Source organism: Bombina bombina, chromosome 2 (genome assembly GCF_027579735.1).
Source record: "Bombina bombina isolate aBomBom1 chromosome 2, aBomBom1.pri, whole genome shotgun sequence".
In the NCBI taxonomy this organism is placed as follows: Eukaryota; Metazoa; Chordata; class Amphibia; order Anura; family Bombinatoridae; genus Bombina; species Bombina bombina.
In genome coordinates this window covers 62,548,302-62,560,813 of record NC_069500.1, presented here as the reverse complement: position 1 = coordinate 62,560,813, position 12,512 = coordinate 62,548,302, and the positions used below count along the sequence as shown (strand labels likewise).

General features: G+C 39.7%; 1 protein-coding gene across 4 annotated transcripts in view; it reads left to right on the top strand.

Moving 5' to 3' along the window:
* The window catches only part of PIAS2 (protein inhibitor of activated STAT 2), a 167,955-nt gene that overhangs the window by 86,620 nt on the left and 68,823 nt on the right, over positions 1-12,512 (top strand). For all 4 annotated transcript variants that reach the window (XM_053701081.1, XM_053701083.1, XM_053701082.1 and 1 more), the window contains exon 9: positions 1,566-1,726. In XM_053701081.1, the coding sequence (XP_053557056.1) occupies positions 1,566-1,726 (161 nt within the window). The remainder of the gene's footprint in view (positions 1-1,565; positions 1,727-12,512) is intronic.

The following is a 12,512-nucleotide window of genomic DNA, read 5'->3' as shown; positions in this document are numbered from 1 at the left end:
ATCATATTTTCCTTCAAGCTCAACCCATTTTAATGGGTTGTGGTTTCAAAATACAAAAATAAACTTAAAGGGACACTGAACCCAATTTTTTTTCTTTCGTGCTTCAGATAGAGCATGCAATTTTAAGCAACTTTCTAATTTACTCCTATTGTCAATTTTTCTTCGTTTGCTTGCTTTTTTTTTTTTGGTTGAGAACTCTGGACAGCACTTTTTTATTGGTGGATGAATTTAACCACCAATCAGCAAGAACAACCCAGGTTGTTCACCAAAAATGGGCCGGCATCTAAACTTACATTCTTGCTTAAAATTGTATGCTCTATCTGAATCATGAAAGAAAATAAATTTGGGTTCAGTGTCCCTTTAAGCAATTTCTCATACATTTTATACTCAGCAGCTGGTTTAACAGGTCATTTGAAACACATTAATGGAAAAACTATTTTACTGTTCAATGTCCCTTTTAGTGAAATTTTGTAAAAGCTGCTACGATGAACAGTGTGTAGGAAAGCTAATAAGATAACCTTTTGTTGATAAGAAGTTTTTTTTACAATCGCTAGTCAAAATTTTGTAAAAAAAAAAAAAAAAAGAAACATTCAGAAGGAATGACAACATGAATGCAGTCTTAAATAAATGACAAAGGTGCAAATTGTCATGAGTATTACTAAGCTATCACACCCAATCCCTGGCATCCGGACCAATTTCAGCAGGTCACATAAGCTTGATGTTTACTATAACCACACAAAACAGAGGATATTTTGCTTTAGCTATTTTACAATATATAAAGATGTCACTATCATTTCCTCATTTTGCCATAGGCCAAAAGTTTTGTTATCCAAGAGAGTTTGGATAGTTGGTGTAATGGAATTGCCAAAATCACGTATTGAGACACTTCTAGATTAACAAGTTCCATAGCTTGAGTCAGATGCCTGGTAACATTATTTTGTGACAGCACTTTAATGAGCAATCTGTATTTGCTTGCAGGAGTAATCATCTAGTCATTCAATAATACCTCCCTTCCCAATGTGATCCAAATTATTTAATTATTTATAAATGTATTTATTTTATTTGTAAACATTTTTTGAAAATGTTGTATCATCCATATGAAGATCTTTTAAACATGTAGGTATTTTGCTGCCTGAAAAATATAAATAAAAGCTTTTAAAATGTAGTTTTCTATACTAGTATTAGTTGTGCACGTCAAGCTAACTTATATACATTGGCTGATAGGTACTTCCTACTAATGCTGATTGGCTGATAGGTACTTCCTACTAATGCTGATTGGCTGATAGGTACTTCCTACTAATGCTCATTGGCTGATAGGTACTTCCTACTAATGATCAGGGGAGGAAGTGCCTATTAGCCAGTAAACATTAGGAGGAAGTACACAGCTGTATTATCTTTTGTTTAAAAAGTTGTAGCTTCACTTTTTTCATGCAAAAAATAACATGTTTAGATGCTGCCCTTTTTATAAGGATTACTGACACAAATGAGTATATAGTCCCTATATAAGTGTATTACAGAGTATTTGCATTTAAATGATGTAAGATTGAAATGATTTCTCCCTTTAGCTTGGAAAAATGAGACTGACCATTCCTTGTCGAGCTATGACCTGCACACACCTGCAGTGCTTCGATGCTGCTCTTTACCTACAAATGAATGAAAAGAAACCCACATGGATTTGTCCTGTGTGCGATAAAAAGGCTGGATATGAAAGTCTCATTATAGATGGGTATGTGGGAAATTTGTCAACTTTTAAGATTTAATTTATTTCAAAAAGTGTAATCAATTTTTAGTTATTTATTTTGGCATGGATGAAAAACCTATTGAGAAAGCTGTTAATTCTGGTGATACTTCAGAATTTTCATTTAGGATAGGTTTTTTTTTTATTCCATGGGTAAAAGCAATATTCCGCTCACTATAGCACAAATACACATCTGCAATTCATTTCCATTTCTTTTTTTACTTTTTCTTTTTAATAAATGTATGAGAAAATGAAATGCAAAATAGCCTATTTTTTAGATCTAAAAATAGTCCTAACACAAATATAATTCAGTTTCTTAAAATGCAACTAAAAATAATCATACTCTTTTATATATTGATATCACACTGCTAATTTTTCACGGCTATTGTCTCTAGTAACTCTTATCCTCTCAATAGAAAACTATCTCCTCTCATTCTATATTAAATGGGATGGGTTAATATAACCTAAACCCTTTAACACCAAATTAAACTGATGATCATTATTATATGCTAACTGGTAGTGACCACCTCAGTGTTTGGGGGTATCAACTCCTGTTGGTATACTAAATACTCTTCTAGTGGTTATACTCTTGGGACAACAGGAAAGCACTGTTCCCCTCTGTTTACCTGTTAAATTGTATTATGTGAATTACTAGTTTCAGCTTGAAACTGTGCTATGCTAGCTTGTATTAAATTATTTACAAATAACTAATTTACCTTAATTTATTTGAAATTATGCCTGTATGTAAAGAAGAGTTAACAGCAGCAGAAATCAACATCCCAGTGGGGGGTGAGGGAGAACTTTCCTCCCAATTTCAACGTGTGTTCCTGCAGCTGCATTGAATACAGTGAACTCTTATCAGCTGCTTGCCTGAGTAAATAGTCTCTTTAAAGAGGCAGTGCACTGTAAAACTTGTTTCCCCTTAAAGGGACATAATACTTATATGCTAAATCACTTAAAGGGACAGTGCACCCAAAAATGTTCTCCCCTTATTGTTCTCCCAATGATTCATTTTACCTGCTGGAGTGTTTTAAATTGTTTACAAGTAGCTCCTTTATCCCTATTTTGGCATTTGAAATAGCTAATTTAGCCTATGGTTTCCAACCCTATACTGAAAGTTTCTATACTGGAGTATATTCTATTTAAAAGCCTAAGTAAACACAACCAGCAGAATAGATTACACTCTCAGTGGGGGGCATGATAGTTAAGTAATAAAATGATAATTTTCCATTGTTCTCTCTAAGTATTGAGCTTTAGTTTTCCAGACAATATAAGATAAGGAAGCAAGTGTGTGTACATAAAGTGATAACCTGAAGCTCAACCCATTGTAATAGGCTGTGGTTTAAAAGCACAAAACCATCTACTTCATATACACAAATAAACCAAAAAATACAATTTCTCATAAATGTTATACTCTGCAGCTGATATAACAAGTCATTGAAAATACATTCATATAAAAACAATTTTACAGTGTACTGTCCCTTTAAAAGTGATGCAGCATAACTGTAAACAGATGACATGAAAATATTACCTGAACATATAAAAAGGAAAGATATTTTACCTCACAATGGGCGCCATGTACTAAGCATCGAAGTGACCGTCTGTATTTCTGCGTCAAAATTCGCTCACGATCTGCATCTCGTAGTTACCAATCTGCGATCGAATAGAAAAACCACTATTTTTCATCAGCTATCGTAATTTTACGCAACTGATCGTTCCTAAGCCTTTTTCCACTTACTACATGTTTGATCGCACGTAAATTATCTTTAACCCCTTAATGACTGAGGACGTGCAGGGTACGTCCTCAGAAAAAAGGCAGTTAATGCCTGAGAACGTACCCTGCACGTCCTCAGTCTGGAAAGCAGCTGGAAGCGATCCTGCTCGCTTCCAGCTGCTTTCCGGTTATTGCAGTGATGCCTCGATATCGAGGCATCCTGCAATAACATTTTTAAGCCATCCGGTGCAGAGAGAGCCACTCTGTGGCCCTCTCTGCACCGGAGATTGTTGGCTTACCGGCGTTGGTGGGTGGGAGGCTGGTGGGAGGCGGGTGGTGGCCATCGATGGCCTTGGCGACTTGCAGGAGGGGCGGGATCGTGGGCGTGGGCGGTCGGGGGCGCGCACTGGCGCGCGCGCGTGCACGGAAGGGCGGGGGCGGGCGCGTGCACGGGGAGGGAGCGGGTGGGAACCGCTACACTACAGAATAAAGTAAAAAAAAAAAGCATACAAAAGGGAATAAAAGTTTTTTTAATTATAAATCAATTAAGGTGTTGGGGTTTGTCTGTTAGGGGGGGTGAATCTACACTGCAGAATTTATATTTTTGTTTTAAAAAACACGTTTTTTTCTTGAAACTGGGTACTGGCAGACAGCTGCCAGTACCCAAGATGGCCCCCAATAATGCAGAGGGGGAGGGTAAGAGAGCTGTTTTGGGGGTGGATCAGGGAGGTTGGGGGCTAAGGGGGGATTCTACAAAGTAGCATATGTAAATATGCTAAAAAAAAAAAAGAACAAATTAAAAAAACCTTTTATTTTAGTACTGGCAGAGTTTCTGCCAGTACTTAAGATGGCGGGGACAATTGTGGGGTGGGGGAGGGAAGGGAGCTGTTTGGGAGGGATCAGGGGGTCTGATGTGTCAGGTGGGAGGCTGATCTCTACACTAAAGCTAAAATTAACCCTGCAAGCTCCCTACAAACTACCTAATTAACCCCTTCACTGCTAGCCATAATATACGTGTGATGCGCAGCAGCATTTAGCGGCCTTCTAATTACCAAAAAGCAACGCCGAAGTCATATATGTCTGCTATTTCTGAACAAAGGGGATCCCAGAAAAGCATTTACAACCATTTGTGCCATAATTGCATAAGCTGTTTGTAAATAATTTCAGTGAGAAACCTAAAATTTTGAAAAATTTAACGTTTTTTTAAATTTGATCGCATATGGTGGTGAAATGGTGGCATGAAATATACCAAAATGGGCCTAGATCAATACTTGGGGTTGTCTACTACACTACACTAAAGCTAAAATTAACCATACAAGCTCCCTACATGCTCCCTAATTAACCCCTTCACTGCTGGGCATAAAACACGTGTGGTGCGCAGTGGCATTTAGCAGCCTTCTAATTACCAAAAAGCAACACCAAAGCCATATATGTCTGCTATTTATGAACAAAGGGGATCCCAGAGAAGAATTTACAACCATTTATGCCATAATTGCACAAGTTGTTTGTAAATAATTTCAGTGAGAAACCTAAAGTTTGTGAAAAAATTTGTGAAAAAGTGAACAATTTTTTTTATTTGATCGCATTTGGCGGTGAAATGGTGGCATGAAATATACCAAAATGGGCCTAGATCAATACTTTGGGATATCTTCTAAAAAAAAATATATACATGTCAATGGATATTCAGGGATTCCTGAAAGATATCAGTGTCCCAATGTAACTAGCACTCATTTTGAAAAAAAGTGGTTTGGAAATAGCAAAGTGCTACTTGTATTTATGGACCTATAACTTGCAAAAAAAGCAAAGAACATGTAAACATTGGGTATTTCTAAACTCAGAACAAAATTTAGAAACTATTTAGCATGGGGTTTTTTTGGTGGTTGTAGATGTGTAACAGATTTTGGGGGTCAAAGTTAGAAAAAGTGTGTTTTCTTCCATTTTTTCCTCATATTTTATAAAAAAAATTAGAGTAAATTATAAGATATGATAAAAATAATGGTATCTTTAGAAAGCCCATTTAATGGCGAGAAAAACGGTATATAATATGTGTGGGTACAGTAAATGAGTAAGAGGAAAATTACAGCTAAACACAAACACCGCAAAAATGTAAAAATAGCCTTGGTCCCAAACGGACAGAAAATGGAAAAGTGCTGCGGTCATTAAGGGGTTAATCGGAAATTATGAATGTTACAAGTAATCCGCCCGCTCCAACTTTCACTGTAACTTAGTGTGATTTGCTTTGCGACCATTTAGGTAGCGAATACAATAGAAAACTATAGGGGGTATCAACCTGACGCCAGGTTGAAGTACTTAAAGGGACAGTCAACACCAAAATTCTTGTTGTTTAAAAATATAGATAATCCCTTTATTACCCATTTCCCAATTTTTGCAAAACCAACACTGTTATATTAATACACTTTTTACTTCTGTGACTACCTTGTATCTAAGCATCTTCTGACCGCCCCTAATCACATGTCTTTTAGTTATTATCTATTGACTTGCATTTTAGCCTATTAGTGCAGTGTCTGCCACTAGCCACGGGCGTGATCACAATGCTATCTATATGGCCTACATGAGCTAGCTCTCCCCTGCTGTGAAAAGTAAATAAAATAGAGGCGGCCTTCAAGGGCTTATACATTATCATATGTGCCTTCCTAGGTTTGCTTTCAACTAGAATACCAAGAGAACAAAGCAAAAATGTTGATAAAAGTAAATTGGAAAGTTGTTTAAAATTACATGCCCTATTTGAAAAATGAAAGTATTTTTGGACTTGACTGTCCCTTTAAGTGAAAGGACTAGACTACAACTGTATCATTATTGGTTTTTGGATCACTGAATGAAGATGGAGACACTTTTACACGTTTCTTTTCCGATTGATTCAATTACGAGGAAGAGGGGCTATACAGGCACCGGTTGACAACAATGGATTGCAAAGAAGGAGAGTTAGAAGAATCAGAGTCCCTAGAGTTTTCCTTCCACGTATGGGTTTGGAAGGCATTTCTGATTGGGAGATTATCCAGAGATTCCGTTTGGATAGAGAAACTATTATGGAACTTTATAATGAAATAGCAGAATACCTTGAGCCTATGACAGCGCGTTCACAAGCCATACCCGGAATATTAAAACTGTTGGCAGCCTTACACTTTTTTGCGGTTCATTCCAAGTGTCTAGCGTTATAATTGGCATCAGCCAGTCTGCTTTTTCGAGGCACTTAACCAAAGTAATTGATGCAAGTAATTGATGCATTGATGGTCATCTTTCCAAGGTACGTGTGCCTTCCATCGACTCCTGAAGATTGGCAATCTGTAAAGTCTAATTTTTATAGAATGTCCGGAATGCCCAATGTCCTTGGAGCCATCGATTGCACCCATGTTGCAATCAAACCATCACGAGAACGTGAGGAAGTTTTCAGGATCCGAAAACAGTACCATTCTCTCAATGTTCAGATGGTGTGTGACCATAACATGAAAATAATCAGTATTTTTTTGTTGTTATGTAAAATAGAGTATTATTTTAATTGTCAAATTTCGTTAATGTTATTGAGTTTGATGATATATGTAAGATTTCTGGGAAAATGCACATTCTTATACATGTCAGCAGCCAGACGTTGCCGCTTGTCTGACGATTATGACACCTAGATGGTCACGTGGGTGAAGAACTAAACCAATTAGGTCGCAGACTGCTTCGTAACTTTGCTCTTTCGCCGCCGAACGAGTTATCAATAATCCGATTGTCTTCGAGACACAATAGACACAAAATTTTACGGCTTGGTTTTTAGTACATTCATTCAACAAAGTTCTATTCGCATGGTGCGAATGCCGGCGGGTTAATTCAATACGGTCTGTGCGAACAATTTGACACCTTAGTACATGGCGCCCAATATCTTCAAATCACCAGAGTAAGTGCTCTGTGAACAGTTATACTTAAGCTGCTGTCCAGCTGCAAGTTGAAAAAAAAATTGTAAATCAGCAATGCTGATGTCATGCATTACTTTGCTGTGATTTCATTGAAATCTCACAAGATTTCATTGTAAACTTCCTTAAACTGAATAGGAAAATGACATGACTGTGCCTGTACATGCCATATGTACATTATTTGCAAGACCTGGGACTATCATTCTGATTGGCTACTTAAAGTCTCTTTACAGTGGGGTGTGAATACACATTTTGCGATTATGAGATGTTCAGGTAATATTTTCTAGTCTGCTTTTTACAGCTATGCTGCATCCCTTGAATGTGCTTCAACAAAGTCTTACTTTAGATTAAGTTGCAAATAGCCTCCTGCACCCCTTTCTATATCATGCAACAGGAATGGTAAAAAAACTAAATTTATGCTTACCGGATAAATTTATTTATTTCTTGACACGGTGAGTCCACGGATCATCATTAATTACTGTTGGGAATATCACTCCTGGCCAGCAGGCGGAGGCAAAGAGCACCACAGCAGAGCTGTTAAGTATCACTTTCCTTCCACAAACCCCAGTCATTCGACCGAAGGAAAAGGAGAGAAAGGAAATAACACAAGGTGCAGAACTGCCTCGAGTTTATATAAAAGAAATAAAACCTGTCTGAAAAACAGGGGAGGGCCGTGGACTCACAGTGTCAAGAAATAAATTTATCAGGTAAGCATACATTTGTTTTCTTTCTAATGACACGGTGAGTCCACGGATCATCATTATTTACTGTTGGGAATCAATACCCAAGCTAGAGGACGCAAATGATATGGGAGGGACAAGACAGGTAACCTTAAACAGAAAGTACCACTGCTAGAAAACCCTTTCTCCCAAAAGAACCTCAGCCGAGGTAAAAGAAGCAATTTTATAGACCTTGGAAAAAGTGAGCAAAGAAGGCCAAGTCGCCGCCATACAAATCCATGCTACAGAGGCCTCTTACTTGAAGGCCCAAGGAGAAAACAACACCCTAGTAGTGTGAGCTGTAATCATCTCAGGAGGCTGTTGTCTAGCAGAATCAAAATCCCTACAAATAACACTTCTAAACCAGAGAGAAAGAGAGTCCCTACTTGGTAGATAACCTGGAGAACACTTCCCATCCCAGGGAGTGGGAACTCCATCAGGAAGTCAGTTTGCTCAGAATCCGCTTCCCAGATGTCCACCCCAGAAATGTGGATGGCAGACAGTAACTGTGAGCACCCGCCAACAGAAAAAAATCTGAACCCTTCCTTCATGACTACATGACTAAGGGACTCAGAGCTCCTCCCTGGAGGTTGATGTAAGCCACAGAGGCTATGTTGTCTGACTGGAACCCGAAAAATTGGGTGAAAGACAAAACCTTAGAGTATTGAAACTCGCACTCAACTCCAAATGATGAGGGGGAGAGCAGACTTCTCCCAGGACCAAAGTCCCTGCACCTTCAACGAGTCCCAGACTCCTCCCCAGTCCAGCAGACTGGTGGCCGCGGTCCCAAACGCCCAGGAAGGGCTCCGAAGCATGTGTCCCGAGACCGAAGATCCCGAGAAAACCACCACGGGAAGAGACCCTTGTCGCTGAACTATGTTCTCCGAGACAATCCGGGCAAAGCCCATTCCACTGTCTGAGAGTGCAACACTGCAGAGCTCTCATACGGAATCGAACAAAAGAATGATGTCCATGGAAACCACCATCAGACCAAGCACCTCCATACACTGAGCCACTGATTGCCGAACATAAGACTGAAGCGAGAGGCAAGAGTTAGAAATGTGGCTTTTTTCTCTTGTAAGGTGTATCCAGTCCACGGATCATCCATTACTTGTGGGATATTCTCCTTCCCAACAGGAAGTTGCAAGAGGACACCCACAGCAGAGCTGCTATATAGCTCCTCCCCTAACTGCCATATCCAGTCATTCTCTTGCAACTCTCAACAAAGATGGAGGTAGTAAGAGGAAAGTGGTGAAATATAGTTAGTTTTTGTCTTCAATCAAAAGTTTATTGTTTTTAAATGGTACCGGAGTTGTACTATTTTATCTCAGGCAGCATTTAGAAGAAGAATCTGCCTGCGTTTTCTATGATCTTAGCAGAAGTAACTAAGATCCACTGCTGTTCTCACATATGTCTGAGGAGTGAGGTAACTTCAGAGGGAGAATGGCGTGCAGGTTATCCTGCAATGAGGTATGTGCAGTTTTAAGTTTTTCTAGGGATGGAATTGCTAGAAAATGCTGCTGATACCGGATTAATGTAAGTTAAGCCTAAATACAGTGATTTAATAGCGACTAGTATCAGGCTTATTATTAGAGATATATACTCTTATAAATGTGCAATATAAAACGTTTGCTGGCATGTTTAATCGTTTTTATATATGCTTTGGTGATAAAACTTATTGGGGCCTAGTTTTTTCACATGGCTGGCTTGATTTTTGCCTAGAAACAGTTTCCTGAGGCTTTCCACTGTTATAGTATGAGTGGGAGGGGCCTATTTTTGCACTTTTTTGCGCAGTTAAAATTACAGACAGAGACATTCAGCTTCCCTCAGCAGTCCCCTGCATGCTATATGACATCTCTGAAGGGCTCTAAAGGCTTCAAAAGTCGTTTATTGAGGAATGTAGGACCACAGCTGAGCTGTGGCTTTTGTTGTGACTGTTTAAAAAACGTTTAATTCGTTTTTTTGATCCGTTTTTTGCATTAAGGGGTTAATCATCCATTTGCAAGTGGGTGCAATGCTCTGCTAACCTATTACATACACTGTAAAAATTTCGTTTGATTTACTGCCTTTTTTCACTGTTTTTAAAATTTTGACAAAATTTGTTTCTCTTAAAGGAACAGTTCTGTTTTTTATATTTGATTGTTAACTTTATTTAAAGTGTTTTCCAAGCTTGCTAGTCTCATTGCTAGTCTGTATAAACATGTCTGACATAGAGGGAACTCCTTGTTCATTATGTTTAAAAACCATGGTGGAACCCCATATGAGAATGTGTACTAAATGTATTGATTTCACTTTAAACGATAAAGATCAGTTTTTATCTTTAAAAAATGTATCACCAGAGGATTCTGACCAGGGGGAAGTTATGCCGACTAACTCTCCCCACGTGTCAGACCCTTTGACTCCCGCTCAAGGGACTCACGCTCAAATGGCGCCAAGTACATCAAGGACCCCCATAGCGATTACTTTACAAGACGTGGCGGCAGTCATGGATAATACACTGTCAGCGGTATTAGCCAGACTACCTGAATTTAGAGGAAAGCGTGATAGCTCTGGTGTTAGGCGTATTACAGAGCATACAGACGCTTTAAGAGCCATGTCTGATACTGCCTCACAATATGCAGAAGCTGTGGAAGGAGAGCTTCAGTCTTTGGGTGATATCTCTGACAGGGAAACCTGATTCTGATATTTCTACTTTTAAATTTAAGCTTGAGAACCTCCGTGTTTTGTTTAGGGAGGTGTTAGCTGCTCTGAATGACTGTGACACAATTGCAGTGCCAGAGAAATTGTGTAGACTGGATAAATACTTTGCAGTGCCGGTGTGTACTGAGGTTTTTCCAATACCTAAAAGGTTTACAGAAATTATTAATAAAGAGTGGGATAGACCCGGTGTGCCGTGTTCCCCCCTTCCTATTTTTAGAAAAATGTTTCCCATAGACGCCACCACACGGGACTTATGGCAAACGGTCCCTAAGGTGGAGGGAGCAGTTTCTACTTTAGCAAAGCGTACTACTATCCCTGTCGAGGACATTTGTGCTTTTTCAGATCCTATGGATAAAAAATTAGAGGTTTACCTTAAGAAAATGTTTATTCAACAAGGTTTTATCCTGCAGCCCCTTGCATGCATTGCGCCTGTCACTGCTGCTGCGGCGTTCTGGTTTGAGTCTCTAGAAGAGGCTTTACAGACAACGACTCCTTTGGAGGACATACTTAACAAGCTTAGAGCACTTAAGCTAGCTAATTCTTTTGTTTCTTATGCCATTGTTCATTTGACTAAACTAACGGCTAAGAATTCTGGATTTGCCATCCAGGCGCGTAGGGCGCTATGGCTCAAATCTTGGTCAGCTGACGTGACTTCAAAGTCTAAACTACTTAACATTCCCTTCAAGGGGCAGACCCTATTCGGGCCTGGTTTGAAGGAAATTATTGCTGACATTACTGGAGGTAAAGGTCATGCCCTTCCTCAGGACAGGTCCAAATCAAGGGCCAAACAGTCTAATTTTCGTGCCTTTCGAAACTTCAAGGCAAGTGCAGCATCAACTTTCTCTGCTACAAAACAAGAGGGAACTTTTGCTCAGTCCAAGACGGCCTGGAAACCTAACCAGTCCTGGAACAAAGGCAAGCAGGCCAAAAAGCCTGCTGCTGCCTCTAAGACAGCATGAAGGAATGGCCCCCTATCCGGTAACGGATCTAGTAGGGGGCAGACTTTCTCTCTTCGCCCAGGCGTGGGCAAGAGATGTTCAGGATCCCTGGGCGTTGGAGATTATATCTCAGGGGTATCTTCTGGACTTCAAGGCTTCTCCTCCACAAGGGAGATTTCACCTTTCTCGATTTTCTGTCAACCAGATAAAGAAAGATGCATTCTTACACTGTGTGCAAGACCTCCTAGTTATGGGAGTGATCCATCCAGTTCTAAAGGAGGAACAGGGATTTTACTCAAATCTGTTTGTGGTTCCCAAAAAAAAGGGAACCTTCAGACCAATCTTGGATCTAAAGATCTTAAACAAATTCCTCAGAGTTCCATCATTCAAAATGGAAACTATTCGGACCATCCTATCTATGATCCAGGAGGGTCAATATATGACTACAGTGGATCTAAAGGATGCTTACCTTCACATTCCGATACACAAAGATCATCATCGGTTCCTAAGGTTTGCCTTTCTGGACAGGCATTACCAGTTTGTGGCTCTTCCCTTCGGGTTAGCTACAGCCCCAAGAATTTTTACAAAGGTTCTGGGGTCGCTTCTGGCGGTCCTAAGGCCGTGGGGCATAGTAGTGGCCCCTTATCTAGACGACATCCTGTTACAGGCGTCAAATTTCCAAATTGCCAAGTCCCATACGGACATAGTTCTGGCATTTCTGAGGTCGCACGGGTGGAAAGTGAACGAGGAAAAGAGTTCTCTGTCCCCACTCACAAGAGTCTCCTTCCT